General features: G+C 41.1%; 1 protein-coding gene across 2 annotated transcripts in view; it reads left to right on the top strand.

Moving 5' to 3' along the window:
• Positions 1 to 697: 697 nt before the first annotated feature.
• valopa (vertebrate ancient long opsin a) overlaps positions 698 to 14,750 on the top strand; it is a 31,927-nt gene continuing 17,874 nt past the window's right edge. Inside the window, exons 1-4 of one of the 2 annotated variants that reach the window (XM_024424905.2) lie at positions 698 to 1,497; positions 4,877 to 5,087; positions 11,146 to 11,263; positions 11,476 to 11,709. In XM_024424905.2, the coding sequence (XP_024280673.1) occupies positions 1,131 to 1,497; positions 4,877 to 5,087; positions 11,146 to 11,263; positions 11,476 to 11,709 (930 nt within the window). In that variant the 5' untranslated portion in view covers positions 698 to 1,130. Of the gene's footprint in view, positions 1,498 to 3,876; positions 4,234 to 4,876; positions 5,088 to 11,145; positions 11,264 to 11,475; positions 11,710 to 14,750 lie in introns of those variants that run through there. The other variant, XM_042323052.1, reaches the window with a different exon arrangement.

The raw sequence follows: 14,750 nt of genomic DNA, 5'->3' as shown, positions 1-14,750 counted from the left end.
TCCAAGAGGCTTCTAAACAGCTTCTACTCCCAAGCCATAAGACTCCTGAATACCTAATAAAATGACTACCCAGACCATTTACATTGCCCCCTACCCTCTTTTACACTGCTGATACTCTCGAAAATGTGTTTTGAAGTAAGTGAAAGTGAACACAAATATAATGAAATATAGCTAGCTATCACTCTCTCTCGCTTCTCCTTCATTTTTTAATAAACGTATTTGTTCCAAACGGTTCAACTATTGTCTTTCTCTTTGAGCCACCTACTCACCACATGTTATGCACTGCAGTGCTAGCTAGCTGTAGCTTATGATTTCAGTACTATTTTATTTTAATTTGCTTAGCATTTAGCCACTCTAGCATGGTGGTGGATAGTGGTGTTTCAAAAATAAAGTAGGCATATTTTCATTTTCATCGCCTTCTCTCCATTAAATAGAGTTGAGGAAATCGACACCTATGCAGTCCGAATGGAGAATGTTGTAGGTACGAATCGGTCCACGAGGGATACAAGTGTATTGCCGGCTGCATACAATGCATTTGGATGGCAAGATGACACGACTCAATATCGCCATCTATTGGCCTTTGGGGCTACATTTCCTCCAGGTCAGGAGTGACGCTCGAATTGTTACGAGCGAGTCGACTACAGGCAACATAAGTCACCTACCAATTCAGTTGCTGGTAAGCCTTCTCAAGGCTCAGATTCGGTCCGTACATATTCATTAAGAAAGTGTTTGTTTATTTGCAGCAGTGCTTTTGCGGTTTTGTTTAACGTTGCTGTTTTTTTTAAAGATACAGACTCACTCTTTAAACAGCCTTGAATTCTGAATAACGGTGGATTCGTCGCTTTGGTCCAAAATATGTGCTTTCATGCAAAATGCGGATATCAAGATCTTAAGTACAGCCTACTCAAAGAAAAGTATGCAAAAAAAATCAAGGAATGGCTGTTGATCCAGTAATCATTTTAAACGAATGCTCTTTACGCGCGACTCTGGGCATGCTGCAGTTTCGAGGAGAGTACAAATTAAGTTGTGAAAATGAGTAATGGACCACAAGATCTCTGACCCTTTACATAACCCACGAGTGCAATAGGAATTTTACTCTATAGTCAAGTGCAATTATTTTGACATGGACAATGGATAATATAAGAATTGCAGTAAATGGTGTTTCTTTTAACGAGACAGCCGAGATCTACAAACCACACGCTGATCCGTTCACTGGTCCAATAACACATCTTGCACCTTGGAATTTCGCAGTTTTGGCTACGTTGATGTTTGTTGTAACATCTCTGTCTCTCTTTGAAAATTTTACTGTTATGTTGGCCACTTACAAGTTCAAACAGCTGAGACAGCCCTTAAATTATATCATTGTTAATTTATCTGTCGCTGATTTCCTCGTGTCACTCACCGGTGGAACAATAAGTTTTCTAACAAATGCCAAAGGGTATTTTTTTCTTGGAAATTGGGCTTGCATATTGGAAGGTTTTGCTGTCACCTATTTCGGTAAGTTCAGCATGGATCATGGTAATGTTTTTGAATAAGTAACCTGGGATGCTGGTGTAACCGCACAGTTGCTGCAGGTGTCAGTGTTGGAGCTGTTTAGATTCTGAAATGTAGCAAAATAATAGCGTTTGAAAGTCAGACTGATTGTTTGATTCATTTGGTTTCTTGGACAGTTTTTTTTAAAGACGGATAATACATTGCAGAAAGGAATCATCCATCTTTTGTAGTGCATTTGGCAGTTTTGTAGTGCATTTTGTGGTGCTGAAAAATGGACATAAAACTGATGGCAAAATTACACAGACAAATAGATATGATCGTAATTTTTTAAAATTATAATAACTGATCTAATTTAGGAAACAAATGGGGTTTTTTGCACACAAGGGTGTCGACATTTCTACAAATTAATTAAAAATGAAAAGCTGAAATGGCCTTAATAAGTTCAGGAATAAAAATGTGCTTAACAAGTCACAGGTTGCAGGGACTCACTGTGTGCAATAATGACTACCTCACTTCTGTACCCCACACATACAGTTATCTGTAAGGTCCCTCAGTCAAGCACTGAAATTCAAACACAGATTAAACCGCAAAAGCCATGGAAGTTTTCCAATGCCTTGCGAATAAGGGCACCTATTGTTAGATGGTTAAATTAAAAAGCATACATTGATTATCCCTTTGAGCATGGTGAGGTTATTAATTACATTTTGGATGGTGTATCAACACACCTTGTCACTACAAAGATACAGGCTTCCTTCCTAACTGGGTTGCGGTAGATTTCACCATGAGGTCAATGGTGACTTTAAAACAGTTACAGAATTGAATGACTGTGATAGGAGAAAACTGAGGACGGATCAACATTGTAATTACCCCACAATACTAACCTAATTGACAGAGTGAAAAGAAGGAAGCCTGTACAGAATATATTCCAAAACATGCATCATGTTTGCAACAAGGCAATAAAGTAATACTGCAAAAAAATTGGCAAAGCAATTTAACTTGTTGTTCTGAAAACAAAATGTTTGGGGCAAATGCAATACAACACATTACTGAGTACCACTCCATATTTTCAAGCATAGTGGTGGCTGCATCATGTTATGAGTATCTTGTAATTGTTTAAGGACTGGGGAGTTCTTTAGGATAAAATATAAACTGAATGGAGCTAAGCACAGCCAAAATTCTAAAGGAAAACCTGGTTCAGTCCGCTTTCCTCCAGACACTGAGAGATTAATTCACCTTTCAGCAGGACAATATCCTAAAACAGTGGCAGAGTTTTGACTTAAACCTACTTAAAAATATATGGCAAGACCTGAAAATGGTTGTCTAGCAATGATCAACCAATTTGACAGAGCGTGAAGAATTTTGAAAATAATAATGGGCACATGTTGCACAATCCAGGTGGGGAAAGCTCTTGGAGACTTATCCAAAGACTTACAGGTGTAATCGCTGCCAAAGGTTGAATTCTTATCTAATCAACATATTCGTTTTTTTATTTTTTACAAATGTCCGAATTTTTCTCCCGCTTTGACAGAGTATTTTGTTTTGTTTTACAATTTAAGAAATTTTAATCCCACTAACAGTACAAAATGTGGAAAAAGTCAAGTGGTGTGACTACTTTCTGTACATACTCTTAGAAAAAAAAGGTCTACCTAGAACAAAGTGTTCTTCCGCTGTCCCTGTAGTAAAACCAAACCCTTTTTGGTTCCAGGTATAACCTTTTCACCAAAGGGTACTTTGAGTGTTCTACCTGGAACCTGACAGGGACAGCCAAATATAATTTTATGGTTGTGAAAAGGACCATTAAAATAGAACTCCGGTGCTGATTTCCAGGCTGGTAGTAAGTAGCCACTACAGCAATGTCCATCCAGAACAACGAGACAGTATTTCTAGTTAAGGGGTTTTTAATGGACAGAAAGGATCCACACAGACACACTCACGCCACCCTTGAAACTGACAGATTCTGGTTCTGTAAGGGATGTAATATAAATGTAGGCATATTTTCCTTCTGCAGGGCTAGTTTCTACTAAACAGGCTAGTGGAACTGTACATTAACAACAGCAATACAGGAAAGTCTACATAATACCAACACCAGAGCATGAGCGATTTACATATACAAAGGAAATAGCCTATCACCTCAAATGACAAATGCTAACAAACGGCTAAAGCTACTAGGCATGCTAACATACACTACTAATGCATTCTTTGTGTAAATGCTAGCGGCAGCGCGAGCTAGCCAGCAAACTCAACATATATGGAAAAATACAACAGACAATACTTAGCAACAAAACCAACGGAACATAAAAGATCTTAAAACACTTATGTTTTAGACGCACGCACAGTAAAATGTCAGACACCAAGGATATTGTACACAAGAGGAAAAGGGTAGTTCTTCAGGATGGAAAGCAATGTTATCTGATTTCTGCGCTGACAGGGCAGGGGTCCTACACGAATGAACCTGAAGTCTCAGGAATATAGGCTGCTGATTGGCTAATATAAGACCGTCTTGCGTGACCTTGGCCAATAAGGACACTAAATGTGGTTTATGGTCTGAAGAATAGGAGACTAAAACACCGTTTCCACTGGGATTTAAAATTAGGGGGCAGATTTCAGCTAGTCCAGCAAATCAACCTAAATCCGGCCTAGGTTGACTTCAAAGTGTCATTGGAAACGGGGCTTCAACTGCCTGACTAAACAAACCAGAAGGAAGTGCTAGACAACTGCAGTTTTTACAATGGTTCTTAGGTAAGCCATTTTAGGTAGAGTGAAGTGTAGAATAGTAGTGTTTAGCATATTTTATGAAACGGGTTGTTTCGATCATAGATGCTGATTGGACGAGCAGCATTCCAAGCGGTGCTGTATTCACCAACAGGCACACCTATGCCTGCTAACAGGTCCATCTGAATTATTTGTCACCCTCCATAAGAATATAATCATTTTCAGGTTGCTGTCCGAATCATCTCTTGCATTTATCTGATTTTACACACTATTTCCCCTTGCTTCTAGCCTTGCATTTAGTTTGGTAAAGCGGGGTTAATATAAGCGTGACTGAGTTTGCTGAAGTTGTCTAGCTAGCTAGCGACAACAACTATAGTCTGCATAGCAACCATTTTTGTTAACGGACGACCAGTCATTTTACGTAGCAACTATGCAAACATGATTTACGCATGGTGCGTGTCTGTGGAAACATGACCAAAATAACTAACACAGATTTTTTTTGTCCGGATTATATATTCTGGTGGAAGAATGAAAATGTATGAATTTACTTATCAAGATAATGTTTTTAATGAAGATATGTAATTCATTGTTATTTTAATGAATATAGTCACAGCCAAATGGGTAGACATGTTTCTTCTGGGCCCTACAGACTGTCTGTGCCTCCTCTTAGGGATTGTGGCTCTGTGGTCCCTGGCAGTCCTGTCATTCGAGCGTTTCTTTGTGATCTGCCGGCCTCTGGGGAATGTTCGTCTTAGGGGGAAGCATGCGGCAATGGGCCTGCTGTTTGTCTGGACCTTCTCCTTCATCTGGACGATCCCTCCTGTGTTCGGCTGGTGCAGCTACACGGTCAGCAAGATCGGCACCACCTGCGAGCCAAACTGGTGAGAGGCAGCAACTTCGACCTCCTGTTTGTATCATAAACGCACGCACGCACAACCAGGTCATTTTTGAATTGCGGTGGCATTTGGGCATGGCATTTTGTATTTATTTAAATGCATTTGGGTAAGTCTGCCCATTCTTAATCAACTAATATGACAGTTTAATGACTTTAAATCATTTTTACTATAATGATAACATTGTAATTTACCAACAGTAGCCGTAGGAACACCAATGACACATTTTAGGTAATTTTGGATTTTCTTAAATGGAATTCATCAACCCATAAAAAAATAATTGACAAACGTATTATCATAATAATTTTGCTCACATTGTAATTTCCCTTCATTTAAATCAAGTAACACCAATACCATTTTTAAAACAAGTATACACACAAAATTATCAATGGAATCCTCAAATTCATGACATACTAAAATTGTGTGATTAGCAAATTATTTTACTTCAGCATCACTCTGTAGCATTCATACAGCACCGTTCAGTGCATAGGAAGTAATGCCAAACTTGCACCAGTGTCCGCGCACTCTCAAATGTTGTTTTTTGCCATCATTGAAAGCCTGCCACACAAACACACACACACTATACGATACATTTATTAAACATAAGAATGAGTGTGAGTTTGTCACAACCCAGCTCCTGGGAAGTGACAAAGAGCTTTTTATAGGACCAGTGCACATATAATAATAATAATAAATAATTTTGCTCTTCAACCATCTTACATATAAAACCTTTATTTGTTCATTGAAAATTGTGAATAACTCACCACAGGTTAATTAGAAATGTGTGCTTGAAAGGATGCACATAACTCTGCAATGTTGGGTTGTATTGGAGAGCGTTTCAGTCTTAAATAATTTTCCACATACAGTCTGTGCCTGTATTTAGTTTTCATGCTAGTGAGGGCTGAGAATCCACTCTCACATAGGTTCGTGGTTGCAAAGGGAATCAGTGTCTTAACAGTGCGATTTGCCAAGGCAGGATGCTCTAAGCGCACCCCCAATCCAGAAATCTGGCAGTGGCTTCTGATTAAATTACATTTTCACAGAACCGCTTGTTGCAATTTCGGTGAGGCTCCCTTGTTCAGATATCGGTAAGTGGACTGGACGCAGGGCATGAAAGGGATAACGAATCCAGTTGTTTGTGTCATCCGTTTCGTGAAAGTACCTGCGTAATTGCACACCCAACTCACTCAGGTGCTTCGCTATATCACATTTGACATTGTCCGTAAGCTTTAGTTCATTTGTACACACAAAAGAAAAATCATACAATGATGGAAAGACCTGTGTGTTGTCCTCGTTAATGTAGGATGAAACTTCTTAATAGATTGATTATAGTTGCAGAGAGTCCCTGTAATCCTAGATTCAAATCATTCAGGTGAGAAAAAAACGTCACCCAGGCTAGTCGTGTGAGAAACTCGTCATCATGCAAGCGGTCAGACAAGTGAAAATGATGGTCAGTAAACTAAACTCTAAGCTAATCTCTCAATGAAAAAAAATGTGTCAATACTTTGCCTCTTGATAACCAGCACTTCTGTATGTCGTAAAAGCATTACATGGCCGCTGCCCATATCATTGCATGGTGCAGTTACTTTAACAAAGTCCAAAACGTCGTTCAAGCTCTCAGGCGTTCCCTTGGCAGCAAGAGCCTCTCGGTGGATGCTGCAGTGTACTCGAGTGGCGTCGGGAGCAACTGCTTGCACGCGCGTTACCACTCCACTATGTCTCCCTGTCATGGCTTTTTCGCCACCAGTACAGATACCAACATGAGCTGCAGCTACGTTTGGCTACATTGTGAAATTCCCGCGAGAGAGTAACGGTTAATGTGAATGGATGTTCAGTATTTGACTAGGCTACCTGTATTTGACATTGTGTTGTTATTTCACTGAACACTAGATGGTTTAATTTTATTTTTGGCAGTGAAATGAGGCCAACCAGGAGAGAATGAAACCTCACCCGAATGCATAGCCCAGTTGGAAAATATAAATGGACTGTTTGAAAATGTGAAGATAATAATATATATATATATATATATATATATATTTTTTTTTAAATGTGAATCACATTTTTATTTGGCGTACCCCCCCGATGGCATTGTGCGTGCACCCCAGTTTGGGAATACCTGCTCTATACAATATATTACATACATTAGTACTTTAAACAATGCCTTCAGGTAAAAGTTTTGCAGTATGAAGGAGTTGCAATACTGTGTAAAATAAAATATGAATGATGTGTAACTATTTGTCATTTTAAAGTGTTTTTCATGGTTGCAAAGCCAAGGGATGCAAATGCCACCACAATTCAAGAATGACTGTAATCCTCGCAAGGTGAGCTATTGAAAGGTATTGAAAACAGGGGTGTCAATAATTCTGATCCCTACCTTTTTGAGAATTAAATAGTTTTCAGTGCAATGGTATTAGTATAACATAACATACTTTTCAAATGTTTAATACAATAATGCTCAATATTTAAAATTATTTATTTAATATATTATTTTTCTCTCATATTTTTGGACCCCACTGTATAGCATTTTGCAAATTAAAAGATTGTCTCTCTGAAATGAAACCATCAAGTGATATGCACTGTTCAAAAAAATAAAGGGAACACTTAAACAAAACAATGTAACTCCAAGTCAATCACACTTCTGTGAAATCAAACTGTCCACTTAGGAAGCAACACTGATTGACAAATTTCACATGCTGTTGTGCAAATGGAATAGACAACAGGTGAAAATTATAGGCATTTAGCAAGACACCCCCAATAAAGGAGTGGTTCTGCAGGTGGGGACCACAGACCACTTCTCAGTTCCTATGCTTCCTGGCTGATGTTTTGGTCACTTTTGAATGCTGGCGGTGCTTTCACTCTAGTGGTAGCATGAGACGGAGTCTACAACCCACACAAGTGGCTCAGGTAGTGCAGGATGGCACATCAATGCGAGATGTGGCAAGAAGGTTTGCTGTGTCTGTCAGCGTAGTGTCCAGAGCATGGAGGCGCTACCAGGAGACAGGCCAGTACATCAGGAGACGTGGAGGAGGCCGTAGGAGGGCAAAAACCCAGCAGCAGGACCGCTACCTCCGCCTTTGTGCAAGGAGGAGCACTGCCAGAGCCCTGCAAAATGACCTCCAGCAGGCCACAAATGTGCATGTGTCTGCTCAAACGGTCAGAAACAGACTCCATGAGGGTGGTATGAGGGTCCGACATCCACATGTGGGGGTTGTGCTTACAGCCCAACACCGTGCAGGACGTTTGGCATTTGCCAGAGAACACCAAGATTGGCAAATTCGCCACTGGCGCCCTGTGCTCTTCACAGATGAAAGCAGGTTCACACTGAGCACATGTGACAGACGTGACAGTCTGGAGACGCCATGGAGAACGTTCTGCTGCCTGCAACATCCTCCAGCATGACTGGTTTGGCGGTGGGTCAGTCATGGTGTGGGGCGGCATTTCTTTGGGGGGGCCACACAGCCCTCCATGTGCTCGCCAGAGGTAGCCTGACTGCCATTAGGTACCGAGATGAGACCCCTTGTGAGACCATATGCTGGTGTGGTTGGCCCTGGGTTCCTCCTACTGTAAGACAATGCTAGACCTCATGTGGCTGGAGTGTGTCAGCAGTTCCTGCAAGAGGAAGGCATTGATGCTCTGGACTGGCCCGCCTGTTTCCCAGACCTGAATCCAATTGAGCACATCTGGGACATCATGTCTCGCTCCATCCACCAACGCCATGTTGCACCACAGACTGTCCAGGAGTTGGCGGATGCTTTAGTCCAGGTCTGGGAGGAGATCCCTCAGGAGACCATCCGCCACCTCATCAGGAGCATGCCCAGGCGTTGTAGGGAGGTCATACAGGCACATGGAGGCCACACACACTACTGAGCCTCATTTTGACTTGTTTTAAGGACATTACATCAAAGTTGGATCAGCCTGTAGTGTGGTTTTCCTCTTTGATTTTGAGTGTGACTCCAAATCCAGACCTCCATGGGTTGATAAATTTGATTTCCATTGATAATTTGTGTGATTTTGTTGTCAGCACATTCAACTATGTAAAGAAAAAAGTATTTAATAAGAATTTCATTCATTCAGATCTAGGATGTGTTATTTTAGTGTTCCCTTTTATTTTTTTTGAGCAGTGTATTTTAAACCAACACGTCTGTCATCGACAACCCCATGCCCTGATTAGACAGTGAAAAAAACAGACCAACCTCTTATAATTTCTTTCAATAATAAAAGCTAATTTACCAACATTTCTGAAAGTGGATTTATAGCATTTTGGAATTAAACTCTTCATATAACTACTAGCTTAAGGTTAAGACTAAGCCTTGTGTATGTAATTTAGTTGATGGCACCTTGCAAAAAATATCTCACCTTTACAATGGAAAAACACTTTCAAGTCAAGGAGCCAAGCTAATTTGGCCCTACGGGGTACCCTCCTAGAGATCATGGTAATGATGTTAAGCATTGCTAATCAAAGGGAGGCAGGTAGGGGGGCTGATGAGCACTGCCTTTGGTCCATTGAGAGAGCCAACGCTAAGGCAGTGAAATACAGTCAACAATGCAATTATTAGCCACATTCAAGGATGTACATAATATATCCGTGTCCTAACTTGTCCCTCTGCAAATACACAGCTTGTGTTCTGTCAGAAAACATTTGGGTCATGTTGACTTCCCAGCAGGGACTGAGGAAACACAGATCTAGGGGTCCACATGCATCCACTCATTTATTTATTCAACCCAAGTAGCATTAGAATGCACACTATTCACATGATTCAGAAGATTAAAAAGAGGTAAACTTTTCAATTCTAGGCATTGTGAAAGTTATGAATTTTATGAAAAATTATGCTGATTAGAGCGTACAGTATGTTATGTTGACCCGTGATGGAACACTGAAAGCAATTCTACCTTACAACGCAGTATTGCATTGACTTCCATTCAAATCCTTAAAACCTATGGGCTGTGACAGGCCGATAAGGCATGTGTTAGGCTGGGAATCTAAACTAGTAGGGCGCCTGGAGGACTGTGGGTGGGGACATTTTAGTTAGGTGCACCTCCCTAAACTCTGATTTAGACTTTGTCTCTGGTTCTGTGTGAATGAATCCCCAGCTTGTCACCTTTGGTATCGGTAACAGGTATTTATAATGGAAATGACACAATTAGTCTTCCATCAACTGGCCCCTGGGACCCCAATTTTTTCCCATAGATTTGCTTCAGCTGTAGAATTCCCACTTTAATTTAATCTCAAATGAGGTACAAAGCAGAATAAGCCTATCTGAACGGTCCAATACGACCCTCCGCCTCTGTCAACATTATGTCACACTCCTTTACGGTGTCCTTAAAGGCTGAATCTAAGGTTGAAACAATAATAAAGAGACACCCCGCCTATGTTTTGGTAAAAGGCTGAGGCATTGGCCTGAATAAATGTAGCCACTCTCAGATTAATACACAGAGCTATGGATGCAAGGACTGACCATCCATGATATCAAAATTATTGTTTTAACCATGTTTTGAGGCTAAACAGTGTTTGTTTACATTTACAATGTTTACAAACATTGGAGAAAAACAAGCTTATATGTTGGGTTCTCATGGGGTGTGACAGTTGAACTAAGCTCATGAGGCATTTATAAGTTAATAATGGGTATACACTGAGTGTACAAAACATTAAGGACTCTTTCCATGACATAGACTGACCAGGTGCATCCAAGTGAAAGCTATGATCCCTTATTGATGTCAGGAAGGTGTCCTTAATGTTTTGTACACTCAGTTCAAAAATGGATGCAACAACTACAGATGGCCCCTTCTTAAAGTAGCAGTTAACTTGAAAAAAAATATTTAGTTTATTTTTGACATTCCTGGGGTGTTTTTACAAAGCATTTTATACATTTCTTGTCTGGCTCAAAAAATGCTATATACTGGACATTGCTATATAAAAACAGTTTGAAAATCAACTTGAGCTTAATAAGAGGGAACTATCACTTTAAATACAGACTCAGCCATAAGACCAGGCCATGTAGCAAATGCTGGAAATGTCATTCAAATGTTTATGTTCTACTTTCCTCAGGTACTCCAACAACATTTCAAATCACATCTACATAATCACCTTCTTTGTGACCTGCTTCATAATGCCCCTGGGGGTGATCATCTACTGCTATGGGAAGCTCCTACAGAAGCTGAGAAAGGTCAGTTCCCATTTATAAAATACTGGAACTATTGGGAGTGGATGCAACTGAACCAAAGTAGTAATTGGCCAATCCTTGGCTTGTAATGTCTAGTCTTTATGTCCTGGTGTATTCAAGCCTTTCAGTTAAGTTCTTATAAGTCTTTAAATAAACTCACACGGCAGACTTTCTAGCTCAATAACTGAAGGTGTTTGTTTTCACGTAACCCTCAGGTGTCCCATGGCAGGCTGGGTAACGCCAAGAAACCGGAGCGTCAGGTGACACGTATGGTGGTGGTGATGATTGTGGCTTTCATGGTGGGCTGGACACCCTACGCAGCCTTCTCCATCATTGTCACAGCCTGTCCCACCATCTACCTGGACCCCAGACTTGCTGCTGCACCCGCTTTCTTCTCCAAGACGGCCGCAGTCTACAACCCAGTCATCTACGTCTTCATGAACAAACAGGTATCTCACTCTTTTCCTCCTGAACACATTGCTACTGAAGATATTCTCTGGTTTATTCATTTCACTGGAAAATAAACAGAGTATGGATATGCTATATTTCTGCTATTGTTGTCCAATGGTTTAGACAGCCATTCCCAGGTGTACTGGGAATAAGGCCAGGATACAATCAGATCAGCAGTAACACGGGTTAGCCGACAAACACATTGTTTGTCATTGCTTTTGTTTGGCCAGTGTCGGAGGTGTAACTGTGTTAGAGCTGTCAAATCCACAAGCGGTTCCTGGTGTTAGCGATCGTGGACATGCCATTGGATGCACTTAATTGAAGCCACGTTACAATGGAGCCATGTTACAAGTTCGAATATTGGAATGTGTGATGTAATCTACACCTTGATTAGGCTGATATAAATCCCTATTATTTTGTTTATTGAAATTGCATTTGAGTTTCATTATTTCGATGTAGCCTACACTTTCTTGTTTGGAACTTCTAACATGGGTCAGATTTAAGGACGGGTGTGGTTTCATTACAACTATCACAAGAACAGCCGCTTACTGATTGGACAGCTTTAACGCAATTACACGGCTGACACCGCCCAAACAAAAGCAATGATAAGCTATGCGTTTGTCGGCGAAGACTCAATACAATTTGGCACTGTTCAGCAGGAGAAATGCCCACCAGTTCTCTGACAAGTTGTGAGGAGTCTCACTCAACTGACACATAGCTTAGAGGCATCACGAAATCACATTTTATTTGTCACATCCGCTGAATACAACAGGTGTAGCCTTTAATGTCAAATGCTTGCTTATTAGCCCTTCCCAATGATGCAGAGATTTTTTAAAAATGGGTACTGGATATTTGAGGTAGAAATGTACATAAAAGCAGGGTAAAGTGATTAGGCATTAGGATATATAATAATAAGAGTAAAATAAAGAACAGAGTAGCAGCAGCATATGATGAGTGTGAAAGTGTGTGTGTGTAGCATCGGTACGCATATAAGTACAGTGGGGCAAAAAAGTATTTAGTCAGCCACCAATTGTGCAAGTTCTCCCACTTAAAAATATGAGAGGCCTGTAATTTCCATCATAGGTACACTTCAACTATGACAGACAAAATGAGAGAGAAAAAATCCAGAAAATCACATTGTAGAATTTTTATTGAATTGATTTGCTAATTATGGTGAAAAATACATATTTGGTCACCTACAAACAAGCAAGATTTCTGGCTCTCACAGACCTGTAACTTCTTCTTTAAGAGGCTCCTCTGTCCTCCACTCGTTACCTGTATTAATGGCATCTGTTTGAACTTGTTATCAGTATAAAAGACACCTGTCCACAACCTCAAACAGTCACACTCCAAACTCCACTATGGCCAAGACCAAAGAGCTGTCAAAGGACACCAGAAACAACATTGTAGACCTGCACCAGGCTGGGAAGACTGAATCTGCAATAGGTAAGCAGCTTGGTTTGAAGAAATCAACTGTGGGAGCAATTATTAGGAAATGGAAGACATACAAGACCACTGATAATCTTCCTCGATCTGGGGCTCCACACAAGATCTCACCCTGTGGGGTTAAAATGATCACAAGAACTGTGATCAAAAATCCCAGAACCACACGGGGGGACCTAGTGAATGACCTGCAGAGAGCTGGGACCAAAGTAACAAAGCCTACCATCAGTAACACACTATGATGAAAATTACAGGCCTCTCTCATCTTTTTAAGTGGGAGAACTTGCACAATTGGTGGCTGACTAAGAACTTTTTTGCCCCACTGTATGTATGTAGTAGTTTTGAGGCTACATGTGAATGTGTCTGGGTTTGTGTGAGAGTGTAAGTGTAGTGTGAATGTATATATAGTGTAAATATAGTCTTGTAAGGGTGCACAGAGTCATTGCAAGATAGTGTCAATGCAGATAGCTAATTAAATGGTTACCCAGACTATTTAGCAGTCTCATGGCTTGACAGAGAAGCTGTTCTGGAGCCTTTTTGTTCGAGAACCGATGCTTTGGTACCATTTGCCGGACGTTAGCAGAGTGAATAGTCTATGGCTTCGGTGGCTGAAGTCTTTGGTAATTTTTCAGGCCTTCTTCCTCTGACACCGCCTGATATAGAGGACCTCGATGGCTGGGAGCTCAGCCTCAGTGATGTACTTGGCCGTCCACACCAACCTCTGTAGCATTTTGTGGTCAATGGCGGTGCATTTACCATACCAAGCGGTGATGCAGTCAGTCAAGATGCGCTAGATGGTGCAGCGGTATAACTTTTTGAGGATCCAAGGGCCCATGCCCAAATCTTTTCAGCCTCCTGAGGGGGATGAGGCACTTTTATTCCCTCTTCCCAACTGTGCGGGTGTGTGGACCATGTTAAGTCCTTAGGGATGTGGACACCAAGGAACTTTTAGCTCTCGAACCGCTCCACTACAGCCCCGTCGATTTGGTTGGGGCCATGTTTTCCCCCCTTTTTCCTGTATACCAGATCAGTTACTTGGTCCTTGGCACCACACTGCCAGGTCTCTGACCTCCTCCCTGTAGGCTGTCTCATCACTGTCTGTGATCAGGCCTACTACCGTTGTGTCTTCAGCACACTTGATGATGGTTTTGGAGTTGTGTGTGGCCATGCAGTCGTGGGTGAACAGGGAGTACAGGAGGGGACTAAGCACACATCTCTGAGGGGACTCGTGTTGAGGGTCAGCGTTGCGGAGGTGTTGTTGCCTACCCTCACCACCTGGGGCCAGCCCGTCAGGAAGACCAGGATCCAGTTGCAGAGGGAGGTGTTCAGTCCCAGGGACCTGAGCTTGTTGATGAGCTTGGAGGGGACTATGCCTGTCCTTATACACTGCTCAAAAAAATAAAGGGACCACTAAAATAACACATCCTAGATCTGAATGAATTAAATATTCTTATTAAATACTTTTTTCTTTATATAGTTGAATGTGCTGACAACAAAATCACACAAATGATCAATGGAAATCAAATTTATCAACCCACGGAGGTCTGGATTTGGAGTCACACTCAAAATTAAAGTGGAAAACCACTACAGGCTGATC

This window comes from Oncorhynchus tshawytscha, linkage group LG01 (genome assembly GCF_018296145.1).
Source record: "Oncorhynchus tshawytscha isolate Ot180627B linkage group LG01, Otsh_v2.0, whole genome shotgun sequence".
Lineage (NCBI taxonomy): Eukaryota > Metazoa > Chordata > Actinopteri > Salmoniformes > Salmonidae > Oncorhynchus > Oncorhynchus tshawytscha.
The sequence above is the reverse complement of the archived record's forward strand: the minus strand, read 5'-3'. Positions and strand labels throughout refer to the sequence as shown.